General features: G+C 40.9%; 1 protein-coding gene across 1 annotated transcript in view; it reads left to right on the top strand.

The window, feature by feature from the left end:
• HPGD (15-hydroxyprostaglandin dehydrogenase) overlaps nucleotides 1–7,446 on the top strand; it is a 91,425-nt gene extending 83,979 nt beyond the window's left edge. The window contains exons 6-7 of the mRNA XM_073577577.1: nucleotides 1,867–2,030; nucleotides 5,632–7,446. Of these exons, the coding sequence (XP_073433678.1) occupies nucleotides 1,867–2,030; nucleotides 5,632–5,764 (297 nt within the window). The 3' untranslated portion in view covers nucleotides 5,765–7,446. The remainder of the gene's footprint in view (nucleotides 1–1,866; nucleotides 2,031–5,631) is intronic.
• Nucleotides 7,447–25,100: the final 17,654 nt, after the last annotated feature.

Genomic DNA, 25,100 nt, shown 5'->3' with positions numbered 1-25,100 from the left:
ACTATCGCGGGATTTCACGATACTCAAGATGGCGTCGCCGCAAGAACATGTCGCCGGCGTGGACAACGTCTGGATCCAGGATGGCGCCGGCGGAAGAAGATGTCGGGGATCGTGGAGCAGCGGCGATGACGGCGTGAGTATGAGAGACGGAGTGAGAGAAGGGGTCGTATGTGGAGTGAAAGAGTGAGTGGAGATGGTGAAAGGTGAGAGGAGTGTGTGTTGAGGAGTGTGTGTGTTGAGGGTTAACATGGCAAGAGGTGTGATGCTATCGCATCCTCCCGATGCGATAGCATCGGGCCATAATCTAGTATTACTTATAAGACCGTAAAGAAATCTTACAACTTGTAATGACTACCACGCTTCCCAAACACCACCAGAGCTACTGCAAACCCTAGTAAAAAAAGGGGAGAAGCCGGTGCTGCTTGTGGTCAGAACGCAATACATAAAGTGCATATGTACATATTAATTTCTAACTGAGACATTTAGCAAAAAATTGATCAATCATTTGAGCTACCCCGCCATGCCAAGGCAATCTCATATGGGGCAGTTCTACTCTAGGTTTTTTATATTTGCTGTGTCATTACGGCCTCCTAAATGTATTAAAAGCAAGACCACATTAAATGCAAACTGTACCTGAAGCATTTCTGAATCACTCCCATGGAGCCAGAAAAGGCGAGCGCAGATAAAGGTTGACCAGGTCCGGACATAGATATTTCAGGTCTAGCCTCTACATTTGTCTGACTAGCAACCACAGATGAAGGGTAATACAGGCCCAGACACAGGTGCACAATTAAATAGAGCCCTGGGGCAGGGCTGGGCTGCTGTGTGTGTGCACCGCAGCCTAGATCAATTTAATGTGTACATTTAATATAGTCTTGCTTTTAATACATTTAGGAGGCTGCAATGACACAGCGAATATAAAAAACATAGAGTAGGACTGCCACATATGAGAATGCCTTGGCATGGCGGTGTAGCTCAAATGATTGATCAATTTTTTGCTAAATGTCTCATTTTGAAATACAGTTAGAAATTAACATGTGCATATGCACTTTATGTATTGCGTTCTGACCACAAGCAGCGCTGGCTTCTCCCCTTTTTAACTTGATGTTGGTTTGTGGCTGACCACCACGGTTGCCGTGCGCGCTGGGTTATGTTCGCTGTTTTTTCTTTATTCATTATGATTGATCTAGCCCTGCCCCAGGGCTCTATTTAATTGTGCACCTGTGTCTGGGCCTGTATCACCCTTCATCTGTGATTGCTGGTCAGGGGAGTGTGGAGGTTAAACCTGAAATGTCTGTCTGGACCTGGCTGGCCTTTATCTGCGCTCACCTTTTCTGGCTCCATGGGAGTGATTCAGAAACGCTTCAAGTATAGTGTGCATTTGATATGGTCTTGCTTTTAATACATTTAGGAGGCCGCAATTGCACAGCGAATATAAAAAACGTAGAGTAGGACTGCCCCATATGAGATTGCCTTGACATGGCGGCGTAGCTCAAATGATTGATGAATTTTTTGCTAAATGTCTCATTTTGAAATACAGTTAGAAATTAATATGTGCATATGCACTTTATGTATTGCGTTCTGACCACAAGCAGCGCTGGCTTCTCCCCTTTTTTACTACTGCAAACCCTAGTCTACTGCCTCCTTCCGAATCATCCAGTAGAATATAAGCCTGCAAGGGCAGGGTCCTCTCCCCTCTGTACCAGTCTGTCATTTTTTGTTTGTTTACTGTCAATCATATCTGTATTTTGATGTCACCCCTTCTCTTTTACAGCACCATGGAATCAATGGCGCTATATAAATAAAAAATGATAATAACCCAACATTAGAGTTTTAACTTAAAATGTATCCCGTTTCCTTCTGCAGGCCTTGGCATCTATCGGAAACTATGGTGTGAGGGTAAATACCGTGTGCCCGGCATTTGTAGACACACCTCTCCTGGAGTCCATTGACAAGGAAGAAAATATGGGAGAATACTATCAATACAAAGATAACATTAAGGACATGATGAAGTTGTTTGGAGTACTCGAGTAAGTATTAATATTACAGTTGTATATAGTAAATATGTATTGATATTATTCTCTTATATATCCATTACTTTCCACTGCATTTTACAGACATCGTTATCATCACTGTCCCCATTGGGGCTCATAATCTAACTTCTCTTTCTGTACAGTATGTCTTTGGAAGAAACCCACACAAACACAGTGAGAACATAGAAACTCCTTGGAGATGTTGTCATTAATGGGATTTGAACCCAAGTCCCAGTGCTGTAAGGTTGCAGTGCTAACCACTGAGCCAACGCCCTGTCCATAAACTGTTACTTATTAGTTTGCTCTGTTAATTGTTCACCAGGACAACCATGTCCATGTGCCATTTTAGGCGGAATGGACATCATGGAAATTATATCCTCTTTGAAAATCCCCATTTATGAGCTAAAGTGGAAAGCCACCCTTGAAAAACAGACTTTGCTTTGAAAGCCCATATCTTTTTTACTTCATTCTACTCATTAGCATACAGTATCAACTATGGATTTCTCTAAAACAGCAACATGGATTTACCCAGCACCCCGTTTCTTGATCAGTAGTGGATATTAGAGGTGAGAATTAGTGATGAGCGAGTATACTCGTTGCTCGGGCTTTCCCAAACATGCTTGGGTGTCCTCCGGAGATTTAGTTTTTGTTTAAGTAGCTGCATGATTTATGGCTAATAGACAACCTGAATACATGTGGGAATTACCTAACAAACAGGCATTCCTCACATGTATTCAGCCTGTCTAGCAGCCACAAATCATGCAGCTGCGTCGACAAAAAACTAAATCTCTGAGCATGCCAAAATACTCGGAGATCACCCGAACATGCTCGAGAAAACCCGAGCAACAAGTATACTCGCTCATCACTAGTGAGGACATAAAAACTAAGAAACAGGGGCAGCAGCTACAGGGAGAAGTGAAAAGGAGCCATAGTCTGTATGTGCACTGATACATGAACATTGTGCTTGCAAATCTAATCTGCATTTCAAGGAAAGCTACATTTAGGAGCAATAGCACAGTGGATCGTGCCCTAGAAGGTATATTTCATAATTTTTGTTATACTGCCCTATCCATACTACTTCTTAATGTTCAGGGTAGTGTTTCTAACAGGTTCCCGTTAATTACTCATGTTATATGTACAGTATCCTTATTTGTTATGTATGAAACATGAATATATAGGAATAAATAAATTATACTGGATTTGGTAAAAAAAAACTATTAATATGCTAATAGTGCACAGTGGAATAATTTAATATGCGGGATGTCTTTATAACAGCAGAATAATATATTGATCACAGCACTTTAGTCTTCTAAACACTTAACCTGGGCATATTTCTTACTACAAGCGGCAGGGTTATGTTTATTCACAGTATCCGCATGGTTTGCTGCATGTATGGTATATTAATCATTATTTATTGTATACTTGGCAAGCTTTGTGCAGCAATAGTGAATATTGTTTTACATTATTTGGCACATACAACAATTGCCATTTCCTCCCTTGGGGCTCTTTTCCACTTGATTTGTAGTTGGTTATAGACTTGAGGGAAGTCTATTTTAAAACCTGAAGAGTTATTACAATTTTGCGTATTTTGTTTCTATGTAAAAGTTCACACGGTGGGAGAATGAGCAGACAAATAATGAAATGTTGACATGTACTTTTCTTCACATTTTCTGTAAAAAAAAAATCCCCTTTGAATCCAAAGTTTACACAATATTCTTTATCTAACTTTATCTCATCCTTCCTTCAGTTATGTGCACTGTAAAGAATAGTATCTTATTCCTGAGCTTTGCCTTTAGGGAGTATCCTGGACAACATATACACCCTGTAGGGTGTTTGCCTCTTTTACACAGATATCAAGCAAGAAGTCACTGAAATATATTGTAGCTCATGAAAATACTGGAACCACGCCATCACCAACAAGCCAATCCGGCGGAAATAATTTCAATATGGCTTATTTCATGCCTTGCTATAACTTCATATAGCAAAATAGGACAACTAGAATATGGCATTCATGTCTCATTACTGCTTGTCTGACCAGTGTCCTAGAACAAAGTAGTGACAGTTCCGGTAGAGCCACACTCTTCATGTAGAACTATTTGGGGGACAAAGATAGATTCCAATGTAGTCTGAAAAGGAATAACTTGCTGTCCATGTGTTGTGAGCTCATTTTCTCCTTCACCTTTGATGTCCGATGAACTCCCTCTGCTGGTGAAAGGAGGTGGTGAAACTGATTTGGATGGGAGAAACCTGTCATCTGAACAGGTGGATTGTGATTGGACATCCGGAATCTCTGAGTGGATATAAGGCTGCCGACACCCTTGTAAGGTTGCTGGTGATTTCTCTGCTCTGAGCTCTGGCCTCCAGTTCAGTTCCTGTCTTCTGAAAGCTAAGTTTTGCTCTGTTATTGTTCCATGAGATTTTGTCTGATTTGCTTAGTTTTGTGTTCAGCAAGCCCCGGCTGGGGATTTGCTGAATTTCCATTTTGTCCCTGATCGGTTAAATTTCTTTTGCTCTGTCTTCAGAATATATCGGAGTGCTGATATAGGGATTTTGAAGTCTAGTGACTTCAGGGCCATTTTCATTATCAGACGTGTTGGGACATTTTTGGTAGGATTTTTGCGGATTGCAGCTAGCATCTTTTCTGTCCTTTCCTATCTAGTTAGTTGGGCCCCATCGTTTGCTCTGCCTGTCTTTCTGTCTGTGTTTGTGTTTTCATCTGTTTTCACCGACAATACATGTTGGGGGCTGTCTATTGCTTTGGGGTCTGCTCTGGGGCAGTTTAGATTTCCCTTTTCTTTCTTTAGGCTTATGTAGTTCTCCGGCTGTTACAAGGTGTCTAGGATCACTCCACGGCTACTGTTAGTTGTGTGAATAGGATCAGGGGTCTGCAATCCATTAGCTACCAACCTCTCCGGTTTTCTGGACTTAGCTTGCATTTTTGTTTTTTCCTCCTGTGACTCATTCATAACACCATGATTTCTCTCTATCCTAATTGGCCTTGAGACTATCCTGTAGTCAATATACAGGTGCTGAGACTAGCACCACATAGGCTCAAAGTACTACAGGGAAGCAATGAGTCATAGAATGCATTCACCTATTATAATGTAATTTAGGACTCCGGAACGCCTACCACCATCCCCTCTGGTCAAAGTCACAAGCTGATTAACTTTACTTTGGAGCCTGCACTGCCTCTCTGAGTTTTGATATTTTCATATACTTACACATTGTGAGGCAAAAATTTGACCATGCCCCCCATGACATCACCATTCTGAGCAAAGCACACTGCAGATCCCCCATCTTATTTGCCGATCTTGCTGGACTGATAGGCTACATTATATTGAAAGCACAAATAGGAAATCTCTGTACTCTGTGCTTTGAACAAATTTTAGCAAGACGTGAGGAGCTTGAATTTGCACGATCACGTAATAATAAGCTCAGGAACAAGGTAGAATTTTAACAGCAAGTAAATTATGAATTTTCTGTCTTTCACGTAAGCTTTAAAATGTGTTAATAATCTGATTTATGGGAAAACTCATGTAAGCTTAATTTACCTATAAAATGTAATCTAGTTATTTTAATTATCTATCCTTTGTTACAGCCCATCACTAATTGCAGAAGGACTCGTCAGACTTATAGAAGATGAAACCGCAAACGGCGCGGTCATGAAAATTACAACATCTCTGGGAATTCATTTTGAAGAATTTAGTGCCCTTCAAAAGTCAAAAGTGTAAATCTGCGAACAGAAGATTATTCATTGTCGAACTCTAGATGAATTGAATACTCCTTTTTTGACAAGGAATAAAAATGAAAAATCTTCAAGATAATCCATTAAGTTAGAAGAAATGTAAATGTTTTATTGCCCATCCAACATTCTGTACTAATTATTTTTACGGCAATCAGACCTTTTCTGATAACACATCTCCAACTTTTCAGAATAACCTTAGTTGATGGGAGCTGGCTGACTGGTCGTTTCTATAGCTAAGCCAGCCCCCTTCTCTTTCAATGCATTAGTTGTGAAAGAGACGGGGACTTGCTTAACCATTACAAAAGGGTCAGTTTTTTTTAATTTTACATTTATTATGCTCTGGGGAATGGAGAGACCCTAGAGACTAGTAAGGGTCATTCAATTCACAGAGAATAACATCTCTGCAAGTTGAATTTCCTAATGAAATCTGTGTGGACAGGTGAATTTGAATTATGGCTGATCTCATTTCAACCAAATTGATTGCTAAACCATTTTACCCTTTAATTAAATATGAAAACAATTTCCCCAATATGTCACACTTATGCCAAAGATGTGACGTGTGCATTGGTGCATCCTTTGCACTTACAACTGGTTAATATTTGGAAAACTTTAAAAATCTGATTTGAATAAACTGTGAAATGAGGTGAGTTATTACACAGGTTTCTATTTTTTGTATTCCACACACAACCTATTTTCTTTTCAAACCTGCAGTATACGCCCTGGCATAAATGTTATTAGTCGATTGATTCATTCATTGTGAATCAATGTAGCAAATGTGAATAATTAAATTATACTCTTCGTGATTGTAAGTGAAATGCTGTGATATTAATTGTGAATTTAATTCTTTGCGTTTGATTGTTGTCAGTTTGTCTTCTCATTTATCATAATACACACTTTATAGTGGCAAAATGTCAGGAATGTGTGATACAGTGTTTAACCTTGACAAATATGTAAAACAATGCCAAATATATACATGCAGTCCTGCAAATAATGCATATTACTAAATCTGTTCAAATTCTTTTAGCAAGTGAAAAAAGTACCAGCAAGTAAAGTACTTGTTTAAATCCTATAAGTCTTACCAGGTGATTTTTACAAACAAACTGGCGTGTGTGTATGTGTGCACATTGAGTAATTATTACACTATTCTTTTATTCATCCTGCATACGTCACCAGTTTTCTTCTGTGCAAAATATGTCCCTCATTATTAATTTCCCCTAAACTAGTGTTTAGACATTTGCTGCTGTGATATCTTCTATTTGCTCTGATATCACTGAGCAGTATAGCTGTAAATCCAGCTTGGAGGTGAGAAAACAGCATATCTGTTTATGGGCTTGACTTTTTCTCTCTTGCAGCTCACTTTTCTTCCCTCTCAATTTTTCAGAAATGTTTATGGTCTGTATGTAACCTGATTCCTCAGTCAGCAAAAACTTTGGCTCCCAAGATAGATTTTGGTATTTTTTTTTTTAGAGAAAATTATATCAGTTTATGAGCAGGGAATGAGATAGAGGATAAAAGAAGTTACTTATAGGTGGAGAAAAACTCATTTTTCTCTAATAAGATTTATTAGAACATTTGTTATACTCACTTGTACCATTGATTTATGCATTTTTTGTTGAAAAGACATGGCATGTTTTATGTTTCAATTAAAGGCAGCTCTTTTGTACAGTCTATGAATTTGTCATTCCTCTCTTATGTCCATGTAGTTTCTGCATCATAACTCATTAAGGAAATACGTCATTCTGATATCTGTGTTTTACAGAAGGCTACATGTATTTTTTATAAATGATAAAATAGATCCACACTTTGGCACTTTTAATAATAGAATCACAAATGCAGCTGTCAAAGATAACAGCCGGAGGGTCTCGAAGATCCGACCTGTTATGAATGGGTCACAGAGGAGAAAAAAGCAAAACAAGCTAAGTCACAGAAAACCAGAGTGGTTGGTAACTATGCAGATTGCAGATCCCTGATCCTACCACACAACTAGCAGTAGCCGTGGAGCGTACCTACAATGTTCCTAGACGCTTCGTCACAGCCGGAGGACTAAATAAGCCTGAAGCATGAAAAGGGGAAAACTAACTGCCCCAGAGCAGACCCCAAAGGAATAGATAGCCCCCACACATGTATTGATGGTGAAACAAGATGAAGGCACAAACTCAGGCAGGAAAATAGGCTGAGCAAACAATGGGACCCAAACTAACTAGAAAGGAAAGACACTGTCTGAAACCTGCAAAAAACCCTACAAAAATAATGTCCAACACATCTGATAGCAAAATTAACCCTGAAGTCACTAGACTTCTCCCACTATATCAGCACTCTGAAATATTCTGAGACAGAGCAAAAAGAGACCAAACTAGTAAGGGACAAAAAGCAAATTGGCAAAATACTGATAAATAAGAGTGGAAATTCAGCAAAGCCCCCAGCCGGGGCTGGCTGACCACACAAAAAACTGAATAGACCAACAAAATCAAGTGTGAACATTAGCAGAAAAACTTAGCTTTAGATGACTGGAACAGAGCTGAAAACCAAGAGCTGACAAGCCAGAAGGAATCACCAGCAACTGAATATGGCGTCGGCTGTCTTAAATCCAATCTGAGACTCGTGAGGTCCATTCGTCATCCTCATTCTCAGGTGGCAGATCTCCACCGATCAAATCAGCCTCACTACCTCCAATTACCACCAGAGGGAGTCTGGAAGGAGAACTCACAACTGGTGAACCAGAGAATGAACTCACCACACCGACCCCTGTCACCAGTCTGTCACGGAGGACACCAGGCCCACCACTGTAACCAGCTTGTCAGGAGACGCAACTCCGCTGCATCCAGTCATCATGATATTTACACAATTGACTGACGATCCGATTTTTGAGTGATGCATCAGCACTAAATAGTTTGGTAAAGTGAATGGAGAAAAATATAAAAATAAAATTTTAATACATTAACTTTATGGGATCAAATAACTAAAAATTGGCATGTGCCTATGTAATCACCCTTTTGCAATGAAGCTCCCCAAAATTTCTGGTTCAGGCAATTACCTTCATAAGTGAAAGGAAATCCACTGGTGTGCAATCTTAAGTGTCACATATTCTGTCAGTATAAACACACCTTTCCTTTTCTGAAAGGCCAAAGGGGCTACAACACCATTAAGCAAAAGGCACCACTGACCAAACAGCACCATGAAAACAAAGGACATCTCCAAAAAAGGAACAAAGTTGTTGATAACTACAAATCAGGATTGGGTTATAAAAAAAATCCCAATCTTTGAGGATCGCGAGAGCACCATCAAATCAATCAAAGTGGAAAGAGCATGGTACCACAAAAACCCTGGTGAAAAAGAAGCCTGCCCACCAAAAGTCTCAGCCCAGGCTAGGAGGGAATTACTCAGAGAGGCAGAATAGAGAGCAAAGGTAACCCTGAAGGAGCTGCAGAGTTAACAAGCAGAGACTGGAGTACCTGTCCATATGACCACAAAAAGCCATACACTCCATAGAAGTGGCTTTTATGAAACAGTAGGCAAAAAAGCCTTTACTTAACCTCTTAATGACCGGAGTTTTTTTTTATTTTGCGTTTTTTTGCTGAGGGCTTATTTTTTGCAGGATGAGTTGTATTTTTGAACGACATCATTGGTTTTAGCATTTTGTGTACTCAAAAACGGCAAAAAATTCCAAGTGTGGTGAAGTTGCAAAAAAAAGTACAATCCCACACTTATTTGTTTGGCTTTCTTGCTAGGTTCACTAAATGCTAAAACTGACCTGCCATTATGATTCTCCAAGGCATTATGAGTTCATAGACACCAAAAAAATCTAGGTTCTTTTTTATGTAAGTGGTGAAAATAAATTCCAAAGTTTGCTAAAAAAAAAAATTGCGCCATTTTCGATTAGCCGTAGCGTCTCAATTTATCGTGATCTCGGGTTGGGTGAGGGCTTATTTTTTGCGCACCGAGCTGTCATTTTAACCCCTTCATGACCCAGCCTATTTTGACCTTAATGACCTGGCCATTTTTTGCAATTCTGACCAGTGTCCCTATATGAGGTAATAACTCAGGAATGCTTCAAAGGATCCTAGAGATTCTGAGACTGTTTTTTCGTGACATATTTGGCTTCATGTTAGTGGTAAATATAGGTCAATAATTTTTTGTTTATTTGTGAAAAAATCAGAAATTTGGCAAATATTTTTGAAAATTTTGCAATTGTCAAATTTTTAATTTTCATTCTGTTAAACCAGAGAGTTATGTGACACAAAATAGTTAATAAATAACATTTTCCACACGTCTACTTTAAATCAGCACAATTTTGGAAACAACATTTTTTTTGTTAGGAAGTTATAAGGGTAAAAAGTTGACCAGCAATTTCTCATTTTTACAACAAAATGTATAAAACCATTTTTTTAGGGACTACCTCCCATTTGAAGTCAGTTTGAGGGGTCTTTATGGCTGAAAATACCCAAATTGACACCATTCTAAAAACTGCACCCCTCAAGCTGATCAAAACCACATTCAAGAAGTTTATTAACCCTTCTGGTGTTTCACAGCAGCAGAAGCAACATGGAAGGAAAAAATGAACATTTAACTTTTTAGTCACAAAAATGATCTTTTAGCAACAAGTTTTTTATTTTCCCAAGGGTAAAAGGAGAAAATGGACCCCAAAAGTTGTTGTCCAATTTGTTCTGAGTACACTAAAACCCCATATGTGGGGGAGAACCACTGTTTGGGCTCATGGAAGGGCTCGTAAGGGAAGGAGCGCCATTTGACTTTTTGAATGGAAAATTAGCTCCAATCGTTAGCGGACACCGTGTCATGTTTGGAGAAGCCTCTGTGTGCTTAAACTTCGGAGCTCCCCCACAAATGACCCCATTTTGGAAACTAGACCCCCTAAGGAACTTATCTAGATGCATAGTGAGCACTTTGAACCCCCAGGTGCTTCACAAATTGATCCGTAAAAATGAAAAAGTACTTTTTTCTCACAAAAGTTTTCTTTTAGCCTCAATTTTTTCATTTTCACATGGGCAAAAGGATAAAATGTATCCTAAAATTTGTTGGGAAATTTCTCCTGAGTACACTGATGCCTCATATGTAGTCATAAACCACTGTTTGGGTGCACGGAAGGGCTCGCAAGGGAGCAAGCTTTTTGAATGGAAAATTAGCTCCAATCGTAAGCGGACACCATGTTGTGTATAGAGAGCCCCTGTATGCCTAAACATTGGAGCTCCCCTACAAGTGACCCCATTTTGGAAACTAGACCCCCCAAGGAACTTATCTAGATGAACCCCCGAGTGCTTCACAGAAGTTTATAACGCAGAGCCGTGAAAATAAAAAATCATTTTTTTCTCAAAAAAATCACTTTTTAGCCTGCAATTTTTCATTTTCACAAGGGTAACAGGAGAAATTGGACCCCAAAAGTTGTCCAGTTTGTCCTCAGTACGCTGGTACCCGATATGTGGGGGGAACCACTGTTTGGGCACACGTCAGGACTCGTAAGGGAAGTAGTGATGTTTTGAAATGCTGACTTTGATGGAATGGTCTGTGGGCGTCATGTTATGTTTGCAGAGCCCCTGATGTGCCTAAACAGTAGAAACTCCCCACAAGTGACCCCATTTTGGAAACTAGACCCTCCCAAGGAACTTATCTAGATGTGTGGTGAGCATTTTGAACCCCCAAGTGCTTCACAGAAGTTTATAACGCAGAGCTGTGAAAATAAAAATCCTTTTTTTCCATAAAAATAATTTTTTAGCCCCCAAATTTTTATTTTCCCAAGGGTAACAGGAGAAAATAGACCCCCAAAGTTGTGCAACTTTTCCTGAGAACACTGATACCCCATATGTTGGGGTAAACCACTGTTTGGGCACACGTCCGGGCTCGGATGGGAGGGAGCACTGTTTGACTTTTTGAATGCAAAATGGGCTGAAATCAATGGTGGCGCCATGTCACATTCGGAGACCCCCTGATGTACCTAAATAGTGAAAACCCCTCAATTCTAACTCAACCCTAGCTCCAACACACCCCTAACCCTTACCACAACACTAACCCTAACACATTCCTAATCCTAATCCCAACCCTGACCATAACCCTAACCACAAGCCTAACCCTAATCCCAACCCCAACACACCCCTAACCCTAATCTTAAAACTAATTCCAACCCTAACCCTAATTCCAACCCCAACCCTAATTCCAACCCTAACTCTAATTCTAACCCGAATTCCAACCCTAACCTTAACGGAAATATAAAAATAAATATATTTTCTTTATTTCATTATTTTTCCCTACCTATGGTGGTGATAAGAGGGGGTTATTTTTTTTTTTTTATTTTGATCACTGTAATAGGGTTTATCACAGTGATCAAAATGTGCCTGGAATGAATGAATGAATCTGCCGGCCAATTCGGCAGGCGCACTATGCATGTGCTCACCATTTTGGAAGATGGCAGTGCCCATGGAGGATGCAGGAGGTACGGGGGTATCAGAAGGTGGGGGGAGTGGAGGGCAGGGGAGGTGGAGCAAATACTGATGGCAGCAGATTGCCATCATCAGTTCGTGGCAGGGGCAGATTGCCCCTGTCAGTCGTGGGGGGTCAGATCGCGGTCTCCAGCCATGGCCGATGGTATTGCAGCAAGTTTCATTGGTGAAATAATACAATTGCTCTGATTGGCTGTTTCACTTTCAACAGTCAATCAGAGCGATCATAGCCACGGGGCGCAAAGCAACCCCCGGGGTGAAGTACAAGTCTCCCTGTACCTGAGGGTCGGGTGACCTTTCATTGACCGCGGTCACCCGACCCACGCAATCTCCCCATGATGCCACATAGGTGTCACAGGTCGGATTGGCACCAACTTTACGCCTACGTGGTGTCAAAGGTCAGGAAGGGGTTAAGGAGACCAATTATGTGCAGATACGATCTTTTGATCGCCCGCTTTTGCATTTTAATGCAATGTCGCGGCGACCAAAACAACGAAATTCTGGCGTTTAGATTTTTTTTTCCTGCTATGCCGTTTAGTGATTGGGTTAATCCTTTTTTTATTGATAGATTGGGTGATTCTGAACACGGCGATACCTAATATGTGTATGTGTGATTATTTTTATTGTTTTATTTTGAACTAGCTGAAGAGCCCGGCGCTGCCCGGGCATAGTAACTAACTGTGGTTAGTTATAACAAATTATAATTATCCTCCATCCCATAGTCCCATGCCCATATACCCATCACACATCCTCCATCCCATAGTCCCATGCCCATATACCCATCATACATATCCACCATCCCATAGGCCTGTGCCCATATACCCATCATACATATCCTCCATCCCATAGTCCAGTGCCCATATACCCATCACACATCCTCCATCCCATAGTCCCATGTCCATATACCCATCATACATATTCTCCATCCCATAGTCCTGTACCCATATACCCATCATACATATTCTCCATCCCATAGTCCCATGCTCATACACCCATCATACATATTCGCCATCCCATAGTCGAGTGCCCATATACCCATCACACATCCTTCATCTCATAGTCCCATGCCCATATACCCATCATACATATCCTCCATCCCATAGTCCCGTGCCCATATACCCATCATACCTATCCGCCATCTCATAGTCCCGTGCCCATATACCCGTCATACATATCCTCCATCCCATAGTCCAATGCCCATATACCATCACACATCCTCCATCCCATAGTCACGTGCCCATATACATATCCACCATCCCATAGTCCCGTGCCCATATACCCGTCAAACATATCCTCCATCCCATAGTCAAGTGCCCATATACCCATCACACATCCTCCATCCCATAGTCCCGTGCCCATATACCCCTCACACATCCTCCATCCCATAGTCCAGTGCCCATATACCCATCACACATCCGCCATCCCATAGTCCCGTGCCCATATACCCATCATACATATCCTCCATCCCATAGTCCAGTGCCCATATACCCATCACACATCCTCCATCCCATAGTCAACCATTATGACATCATAATGAGCAGCGGCGGGGCTTGCAACCTATGATGACATCAGAGTCACCATGGCAACCGTTGTGACATCATAATGAGGGGTGGGGCTTGATACGCACACACTGCTTCCCCGGTATGCAAATAGGGGCATTATGACATCACAATGAGGGGCAGGGCTTGACACGCACACACTTTTTCCCCTAGTATGTAGATAGGGGCAAAATTGTTTGGTGAATTGGAACGGGCGGGGTTAAAATTTCGCCTCACAACATAGCTTAGGACGCTCTTGGGGTCCAGACGTGTGACTGTGCCAAATTTTATGGCTGTAGCTGCGACGGTGCGGATGCCTATCCCAGACATACACACACACATACACACACACACATACACACATACATACACACTTTGAGCTTTATATATTAGATGGGGAAAAAGGGAGGTGATTTAAACTTTTATATTTTTTATTAATTTCATATTTTGTAAAACATTTTTTTAAATTTTGGCATGCTTCAATAGCCTCCATGGGAGGCTAGAAGCTGCCATAGCCTGATCGGCTCTGCTACATATAGGCGATGAGCCGATCGCCTTTATGTAGCTGAATTACAGCATTACTATTAGCGCCGACCACCAGGTGGCGCTCATAGCAATCTGGCATCAACAACCATAGAGGTCTCTAAGAGACCTCTGGCTGTTATGCCAACACATAGCTGACCCCCCCATCATGTGACAGGGGTCGACGATGCGTGTATTTCCGGCCGGCGGATGGAAGCGCTTGTTAAATGCCGCTGTCAATGTTTGACAGTAGCATTTAACTATTTAATAGGCGTGGGTGGATCATGTCCCAGCTTTGATGCGGGCTCACTGCCGGAGCCCTCATCAAAGCGGAGGATCTAACCTTGGACGCACTACTGCGTCCAAGGTCAGAAAGGAGTTGAATACAAAAATTGTAAGGCTCGTTTTGAGTTTGCCAAAAGACATGTGAGAGACTGCCAAAATGTACGGAGGAATGTGCTGTGGTCAGATGAGACTAAAATTGAGCTTTATGGCCACCAAGGTAAACGCTATGACTGGCGCAAAACACATCATCTCATCACCCCAAGAACATCATCCTCAAAGAGAAATATGGTGGTTTCAGCAATATGCTCTGGGAATGTTTTTCAGCACCAGGGAGAGGTAAAGTGTTTTGAGTTGAGGGGAAGATGGATGGGGCAAAATACAAGGATATTCTTGAGCAAAACCTGTTTCAATCTGTCAATGATTTGAGACTAGGACGGTTCACCTTCCAACAAAGCAATGACCCAAAGCAGACTGCTAAAGAAACACTTGAGAGGTTTAAGGGGAGACTTAAAAGTTTTGAAGTGGCCTAGTCAAAATCCAGACCTTAATCCAATTGAGAATCTGTGGTCAGATTTGAAGATTGATGTTCACCAAAGAAAACCATCTAACTTGGAGGAGCAGGAGCAGTTTTGCCTTGAGAAATGGGCAAAAAATCCCAGTAGCAAGATGTGGAAAGCTCATAGAAATGACTTGCAGCTGTAATTGCCACACAAGGAGGCTCTATATTTTTGGTAATTTTGTAGTTTGTTGCTTGCTTCATAAGAAAAAGAAAACCAGTTGTAGGCATGTTCTTTACATGAACTGATGCAAGCCCTCAAAACAACAGTGAAATTCCAGGTTTTGAGGTAGCAAAGCACAAAAAATTTCCCTTTGAGGAGAATACTTTTGCAAGCCACTGTGTCTTTGTGTATTTTTTCATCTATATCTGTCGCTTGGTGCATCCATTTTACATAGCAGATTGAGTGATCTTATTCTTATCTTCTTAACCCCTTCCCAACATATCCCGTACATGTACTGCTCTGCGGGAGCTGCGTCCTCACAAACAGTAGTACATGTAAAGTGGCACGATTGCGCAGTCTCAGGCCAGTTCACACGTCAGTGACTCCAGGACATGTAGTGACAGTTTTCTCATGTACTGGAGACACTAACACACATAGACACATTCTAATGAATGTGTCTATGTATATGTCAGCGAGCTTTCACAAACCGTGTGGCCGTGTGCAAAATACGCTGACATGTCCATTTTTGTGCAACATCACGGATCATACGGACCCATACAAGTCAATGGGTCCGTGTAAACATGAACCGCATATGGATGGCATCTTTGTGCCGTCCGTGTGCGTTTTTAGGAGTCATAGGGATAACTGTTGTGAGCTCATTTTCTCGTTCACCTTTGATGTCTGATGAACTCCCTCTGCTGGTGAAGGGAGGTCGTGAAACTGATTTGGATGGGAGAGACCTGTCACCAGAGCAGGTGAATTGCAATTGGACATCCGAATCTCTGAGTGGATATAAGGCAGCTGACGCCCTGTAGGGTTGCTGGTGATTTCTCTGCTCTGAGCTCTGGCCTCCAGTTCAGTTCCTGTCTTCTATAGCAAAGTTTTGCTCTGTTATTGTTCCATGAGATTTTGTCTGATTTCCTTAGTTTTGTGTTCAGCCAGCCCCGACTGGGGCTTTGCTGAATTTCCATTTTTGTCCCTGATTGGTTAAATCTCTTTTGCTCTGTCTTCAGAATATATTGGAGTGCATATAGGGATTTTGAAGTCTAGTTACTTCAGGGCCGTTTTTCCTATCAGACGTGTTGGGTCATTTTTGGTAGGGTTTTTGCGGATTGCAGCCAGCATCTTTTCTGTCCTTTCCTATCTAGTTAGTTGGGCCCCATCGTTTGCTCTGCCTGTCTTTCTGTCTGTGTTTGTGTTTTCATCTGTTTTCACCAACAATATATGTTGGGGGCTGTCTATTGCTTTGGGGTCTGCTCTGGGGCAGTTTAGATTTTCCCTTTCTTTCTTTAGGCTTATTTAGTTCTCTGGCCGTGACGAGGCTTCTAGGACCACCGTAGGCACGCTCCACGGCTACTGTTAGTTGTTGTGAATAGCATCAGGGGTCTGCAATCCGCTAGCTACCAACCTCTCCGTTTTTCTGGACTTAGCTTGCATTTTTGTTTTTTCCTCCTCCGGTGACTCATTCATAACAGTTAACATTGAGACCAATTTTTTCAATACACGAACACACAGAAAGCACATGGACAGCATACGGATCACACATGGATGGTACATACAGACATACGGATAGCACGCAGATCACACACGGATGGCCTACATGTCCACAAGGACACGAATAGCTCCGGTACTGGTTTTTCCGGTACCGGAATTATCTGGACGTGTGAAACTGCCCTCACACTGAGTGCCGCTGCGTTCGGGTGTGGGTGTCAGCTCTGTGTGAGAGCTGACACCCCACAGCAACATCCACAATCAATGTTAGCAGGCATTTAACCCCTGTGATGCCTCTGTCCATGGTCCATGCTCCTCTAAGCCGCTGTCCATAGTGACAGTGGCATAGAGGAGCATCGCGCAGGGAATGAGTTCTGCTGTATTGACACCTCAGGGGCTCTGCCAATGTAACATGGCACTTTCAAAAAAGTGCAGCAAAATCTGCACTGCAATATGGTGTTTCTTACCTTCTGAGCTTTGCACTGTGCATCAAAAGTAGTTTTCGACAACATATGGGGTATCAGTGAACTCAGGAGAAATTGCACAACAAATTTTGGGGTCCATTTTCTCCTGTTATTGTGTAGCAAAAAAAGATTTTTGTGGGAAAATGCAATTTTTTTATTTTCACGGCTTAACACTATAACACCTGGGGGCTCAAGGTGCTCAATACACATCTAGATAAGTTCCCAAAGGGGTCTAGTTTCCAAAATGGTGTCACGTGTGGGGGATTTCCACTGTTTACGCACATCAGGGACTCCCCAAACACGACTTGGCATCCGCTAATTATTCCAGCAAATTTTGCACTAAAAAAGTCAAATGGCGCTCCTTCCCTTCCAAGCCCTGCCATGCACCCAAACAATTGTTTTCCTCCATATATTGGGTATTTACACACTCAGGAGAAATTGCACAACAAATTGTATGGAGCAATTTTTCCAGTTTCTCTTATGAAAATGCAAACTTTGGAGCTAAAATAGATTTATCTGGGAAAAATGTGATATTTTTATTTTTACGTCTTAACGTTATAAACTTCTGTGAAACACCTGTGGATTCAAGGTGCTCAATGCACATCTAGATAACTTCCCTAAGTGGTCTAGTTTCTAAAATGGTGTTACTTGTTGGGTGTTTCCACTGTTTAGTCACATCAGGAGTTCTCCAAATGCGACATGGCAACCGCTAATTATTCCAGCAAATTTTACATTCAGGCCGGAGTCACACTAGCGATTAAATCGGACGAATGCAATGCGATAAAAAATCGCATTGCATTCGGCCCAATGTTATTCTATGGTGCTGCTCCCATCATGCGTTTTTTTATCGGGTCCGTGTCTCGGACTGAGACAATCGCAGCATACTGCGATTGTCACCGATTTTCGGATCGGATTCGCCAATGCAAGTCTATGGATGCGATTAAAAATCGCATTGAAAACGCACCACACGTGTGACTTGCGATTAAATCGCAAGACTTCTCCAGGTCAACAGGAAAGAGCATCAGGCATTGGCATTGGATGTCAATTTGATGCTTAGATGCGAATAAAATCGGTTCCTCGCCGGAAAATGGGATGACAGACGGATGCCTGGACAAGAATTTTTTGTGCGATTTTGTACCGTTAAAATCGGACCGATTTTTTATTTGTTGTGTGTGACTCCAGCCTCAAAAGTGAAATGGTGCTCCTTCCCTTCCAAGCCCTGCCGTGCACCCAAACAGTTGTTTTCCTTCATATATTAGGTATCTGCGCACTCAGGAGAAATTTCACAAGAAATTGTATGGAGTAATTTTTCCTGTTACCTTTATGAAAATGCAAAATTTGGAGCTAAAAAAGGTTTATCCCGGAAAAATGTGATTTTTTTTTTCCTTTTCACGGCTCTGCATTATAAACTTCTGTGAAGCACCTGTGGGGAAAAGGTGCTCAATACAGATTTAGGCACATGAGGGGCTCTCCCAACATGACATGACGTAAACTAATAATGCCAGAAAATTTTACATTCAAAAAGTGAAATGGCGCTCCTTCTCTTTCGAGTAATGCCATGTGGCCAAACTGTAGATTTCACCCACATATAGGGTATCAGCATGTTCAGGAGGAGTTGCACAACAAATTACATGGTCAATTTTCACCTGTCACCCTGGCAAAAGTAAAAAAAAAATTAGGTCTAAAGGAAATTTTTTGTGAAAGAAAATTAAATGATCATTTTTTCCTTCCACATTCTAAAAATTCCTGTGAAGCACATGAAGGGTTAATAAACTTCATGAATGTGGTTTTGAGTACCTTGAGAGATGTAGCTTTTAGAATGGTGCCATTTTGGGGTATTTTCTGTCATATAGGCCCCTCAAAGTCACTTCAAATGTGAGGTGGTCCCTAAAAAAAATGGTTTTGCAAATTTTGTTGTAAAAATGAGAAATCGCTGGTAAACTTTTAAGCTTTATAACTTCCTAACAAAATTAAACTATGTTTCAAAAATTGTGCGGATGTAAAGCAGACAAGTGGGAAATGTTATTTATTAACTATTTTGTGTGATATGACTCTGATTTCAGGGCATAAAAATTAAAAATTTGAAAACTGCAAAATTTTCAACATTTTGAACAAATTTCCTTTTTTTCACAAATAAATGCAAGTCATATCAAAGAAATTTGACCACTATCATGAAGTACAATATGTCACAAGAAAACATTCTCAGAATCAGTGGGATCAATTGAAGCGTCCCAGAGTTATGACCTCATAAAGTGACAGTGATCAGAATTGTAAAAATTAGCCTGATCGGGAAGGCGAAAACAAGCTTCGGGGCGAAGGGGATAAACTACATTTCCCAGGAGCATTTTCTTTCACTCAGTGCTGCAGACACCTCTCTCCTCTGTGCTTCTGACAAACAGCACCTCTGTAGCTACTCTATTTGTAGAATTCATCTCATGCTGCTGTGCACTCTCTGCTTCTGTGGAGTATTTTACTTGACTGATGCAATCTATATCAGAACAGCTTCTGTGCGGTGGTGTTACATTATTAGCCGAGTTCAATTGTCTTGCACTCCTCCACAATGGCAGTGCAGAGTTGAGTTTGTTGTCTGCTGCTGACAAATTTGTTTCCTGCAAATGCTGCTCATTTGATTCATATAACAAAAGGTGATTCAGTTGCAGTATGCATCAATAGAGCGGCATTTGCAGTTTCATATCACTGAACTCTCAATCACTGGCAACAAAAACAGCTCAACAAATATACAAAGCCTCAAATTTCTGTATTTCTCTCCTCTCAGGCCCTATATAAATAGACAATTTCTGCAGTATATCTCTCTCTCTTGTAAACAAAGTACAGCAATGCTGGTAGGATGCCAGATGAGAAAGGCTACACTGCACAAGATTGGCCATGGTCCCTGGTACTATAAGGCAAGTCCAATGGCTACTGAAGGAGAAATAGTGTTCAGAGAGTCATCAATAGGGGTTGATACATTCAAAACTGTGTATTACAAAATGGGTTACAAAGACATAGATGAATAAATATATTAGTACATTATATTATAAGACTACACTGTGACTTGGGAAATACCCATTTAAAACAATGGATATATTTTTGTCATATTTGGATGTATTTTGGATACATTTTGGTGTATATACCAATTTTTAACAAATCCATCTCTTTTCTTTGTTACAAATTGTCATTTAAATTAAGATGTGTCCGAAAGGATAAGCTGTTCAGGTTGTAATTGTTCAGTCTGTGTTTATGTTTTATGGTTTTCGGCAGATCATTTCCACAAATGTAGTAACAATGTAAAGGGTCAAATTTGCTTTTCATGTGAATCAACAGCACACTGCTTTCACCTTTATGGAACGATTATTATATGATAAAAATCAGTTCTCCTCCTTTGAACTTGTGGCACGAAAAACATGCGTGAGAATACTAAACCAAAACAATGTACTCCCCAGCCATTCACGAATAAGGAATGTTAATATTTTCCTTAAAAAATCCAGCATGTTCTTTTTTTCTACAAAAGGGCAACCATTATCTATCAACACATAATTCCAGGGTAATTGAGTTTTTGTCAGCACGTTTCATCAGGCCGAAGCTAATAGAACTTTGTGGTAACATTATGTACAATGGGATAATGGGACTGTGGATAACATTTATTAGTAAAGAAGAGTAAAATTTATAAAATATCATTCATATTTGTTTTTCAGAACTAAGGTTATCTTTTATAATAAAGGTATTTTATATTTCATCTTTCGATTAATAACACTGGGGATGCTATTGAGTATAATTTTTGTTGAGTTACATTTTTCTGCTGATTTAGGCAAAAATAGGCATGCTGATATCAAAACTGCAGTTCGTTTTATTCTATCATGTCAGGTTTTTGCCATTGATAGAGCGCAAAACCTTCCTCGAGTGAGTAGGGGTGGAGAATGACCTTGGCAACAGGCAGCAGATTGTTATTTGTCTAGGGTATTCAGTTACACGTGAGACATGATGGTGAGAGGTTGTGTAGGTGAAGGTATTCCAAAAATCTGCATGCCAGAGGTTAGCGTAATTTATTTTTTTTATTTATAAATTTATTTCCTTTCTTTCAAATCATATCTTTCTCTGCTGTTTCTCGTAAGTGCCTAAACAGCCCTGTTTCCTTTTGTGATATGTGTGGCAGTTTCACCATTCCCAGTCAAAGGACAACCATCAGCACATTTGTCAAGCAAGGTTTGGTGAGAGTCAAGAGATCATTCCAGTGACCATAAGTTATATTTCCAGTGCTTCATTTAGCTGAAATCCCAGTGTCACTTTTCTATGAACTACCCTTTTTTTCAGGAACAGCATTATCGTGGCAAAGTGACAGTAATAATGAAAATTTTGAAATTGAATATGTCTCGGTTCATAAGAAATTTGACCAACATGAGTTGAAATATGTAGAATAAGATTTGGAACTATCAAAAAAGGCTTCACAATTTCTAACTTCATGACTGTAGGAGAAAAACTGACTTGGAAAATGATCAAAGTGCATTTCTCAAATACTTTAGAAGTGACACTGGTTTTGCGTATTGCCATAACATACAATTGAGGAATTGAGAATTACAATCTATAACTCAAATCAATGATGACTGCTCATCCTCCTCCACAATTGCAATTTATTTGGTGCACTCCCACTTGATTATTCAGTTTCTCTTTGTGAATTATTCTGAGACACAAAGAGAGTCAATGAATGTTGCAACATCACAAACACATTTGGATCATCTGCACTGACCTTAAAATGGTATGTGTACTTCTTGGTCAGCAACGTGGATAGACCAAGTAACCTTGCTTTCTATGCATGTAGGACAGTAGAGCTCGTGAGAAGCATTGGGTGGAGAGGAATTGACCTCCAAGATCTGACCTCAAACCTGGTGATCCAAACATCCAACATGAGCCACTTGTTAACAGAAAGAACATTATATTCCCATCTATGCACATGAAACCAGGGGAAGAGTCTTGAGGAGATCATTTGCATATTCCCAGTGCCTTCTGGGATAAGTGAAGAGTCTCCGCGAGCTCAACGATCACTGGGTTTTGGCCGTTGCAGCTGAAAAGAGAAAATCGGAAAACCAGGGGAAGAGTCTTGAGGAGATCATTTGCACATTCCCAGTGCCTTCTGGGATAAGTGAAGAGTCTCCGCGAGCTCAACGATCACTGGGTTTTGGCCGTTGCAGCTGAAAAGAGAAAATCGGAAAACCAGGGGAAGAGTCTTGAGGAGATCATTTGCATATTCCCAGTGCCTTCTGGGATAAGTGAAGAGTCTCCGCGAGCTCAACGATCACTGGGTTTTGGCCGTTGCAGCTGAAAAGAGGAAATCGGAAAATTTTGGCTCATCTTTCATCGTTTTTAAGAAATCTCAAGATGGAAGAGGCCAGGAGCCATTTAGTGAGCTGCATTTCTTGCTACATGTTCACAGATTTACCAGTGGAAAAGCCAAACTTCACATGCCACAAATGCAAGCTTGTGACCCTGTTGGAGGAAAAGTTGCAAAATCTCGAAGAGAGGTTAGCTACGTTGAAGATCATTAAGGAAGGTGAAGAGTTCTTGGACAGAGCAGAATTATCTCTTCATGTTACAGAAAGAGAAGAAATTCGAAGTGCACCTGAAGAAACAGAGGAATGGAGACATGTGACCCAGAGAAGCAGGAGGATCAGGAGGCAGTCAGCACCCATACTGCTCAGAAACCAGTACCAGGCTCTCACGCAGGAAAACGATGAAGAAATACATCAGGATAAGACTTTGCCAACAAACAGCAACCTTGTACGCCTTCAGAGTCCTCCTGGATGGAGAAAGAAAAATGTTGTGAAGAAGAAACGGAGAGTGGTGGTCATGGGGGATTCCCTGTTGAGAGGAACAGAGGCCGCTATCTGCAGACCGGATATAACTTCAAGAGAAATGTGCTGTCTTCCAGGTGCAAAAATTAAAGATGTGTCTGACAGGATATCAGGACTCTTCAGACCTACAGATGACTACCCATTCCTGCTACTACATGTGGGGACAAATGACACCGTAAGAAACGACCTGGAAACCATCTGCAGAGACTTTGAAGACTTAGGCAAGAAAGTGAAAGAACTGGGAGCGCAGGTGGTCTTCTCTTCCATCCTCCCAGTGGATGGCCATGGAACAAGGAGGTGGAATAAGATTCTGCAGGTGAACAACTGGCTACGTCGATGGTGCCGTCATCAACGATTTGGATTTCTGGATCACGGAGTGAACTACTTATACGATGGACTACTTGCTAGAGATGGGGTGCACCTTACGAAGACTGGAAAGCAGGTATTTGGAAGTCGCCTTGCTACACTTGTAAGGAGAGCTTTAAACTAGAACAACATGGGAAGGGAAGCAAAAGACCAGAAAAAGCCATACACCTGACAAATGCTATTGAGAACTCTGCTATTAGAAGTGGAAAGGAAGAACAAAGACGAAAGAATCTAATTAATAAAAATATGGGAGAAAGAGAAACCAATCACAAACTAAAATGTTTCTATACTAATGCACAAAGCATGGGCAACAAACAAGGAGAATTGGAACTACTAACACAGGAAAAGAAATATGATGTCATTGGAATCACTGAAACTTGGTGGGACAATACACATGATTGGAATACAAGACTAGAAGGATACAACTTATTTGCAAGAAACAGACTTGATAAACGAGGAGGGGGTGTCGCATTGTATGTTAGAAATGCGTATATCTGCACAGAGATTGAAGCTTCAGAGACTGGGAGTTCTGTGGAAACTGTTTGGGTAAGAAAACAAGGACAGAACAATGGAAAGGACACCATTGTAGGCATTTACTACAGGCCACCTGTGCAAGCTGAAGATATGGATGAACTCTTTATGCATCAAATGGCCAAGTTCTCCAAAAAATATGACATAGTTGTCATGGGAGATTTCAACTATCCAGACATTTGTTGGGAATCTCTCTCAGGCAAAACTAACAGGTCAAGGAAATTCTTATCCTCTCTTGCTGACAACTTTATCATCCAAAAGGTAAAGGAGAAAACAAGGGGAACTGCTACCTTGGATCTAATCCTTATAAACAGGGAGGAAATGGTTGAGGAGGTAAAAGTGGCTGGGACCCTAGGAGGTAGCGACCATGCTATTTTAGAATTTTGGATAACTAGAGGCGGAAGACCTGTGAAGACTCAGACGTCAAGGTTAGATTTCAGAAAGGCAGATTTTAAGGGATTCAGAAAGAGAATTGGAGGGATCCAATGGCTGGATATCCTTAAAGACAAAAATGTCCAGGAAGGATGGGAAATCTTGAAAAATGAAATTCTCAAAGCACAGTTGTTAACAATTCCGAAAAGAGGGAAGAATAGGAAGCATTTAAGGAAACCAGGATGGATGAACACAGAACTTAAGCACATGCTAAAAAGGAAGAAAAAAATGTTTATAAAATGGAAAGAGGGAGGCATATCTAAAGAAGAATATAATGCTGTCTGCAGAACCTGCAGGGCACAAATCAGATTAGCTAAAGCTGAAAATGAATTGAGGCTTGCAAGAGATGTCAAAAGCAATAATAAAGGATTTTGGGGATATGCCAAAAGTAAAAGAAAAGTCAAAGATGCTATAGGATTTTTACAGGATGAAAATGATGAAATGGTAAGACAGGATGTTGAGAAGGCTGAACTTTTAAATTCCTATTTTGCATCTGTTTTCTCTCAGAAAGGAAATGTAACATCAACTGTTATTCACTGTCCTATTAAGGGAATAGAAGAATCCAGGATATCTATAAACAGAAAGATAGTGAGGAAACACTTAGCTAACCTAAATGAATTCAAGTCTCCAGGTCCAGATGAATTACACCCCAGAGTACTGAAGGAGATAGCAGAAGAAA

The sequence above is a fragment of the Dendrobates tinctorius genome, unplaced genomic scaffold (assembly GCF_039654945.1).
Source record: "Dendrobates tinctorius isolate UK_male_01 unplaced genomic scaffold, ASM3965494v1 ptg000008l, whole genome shotgun sequence".
In the NCBI taxonomy this organism is placed as follows: domain Eukaryota; kingdom Metazoa; phylum Chordata; class Amphibia; order Anura; family Dendrobatidae; genus Dendrobates; species Dendrobates tinctorius.
The sequence above is the reverse complement of the archived record's forward strand: the minus strand, read 5'-3'. Positions and strand labels throughout refer to the sequence as shown.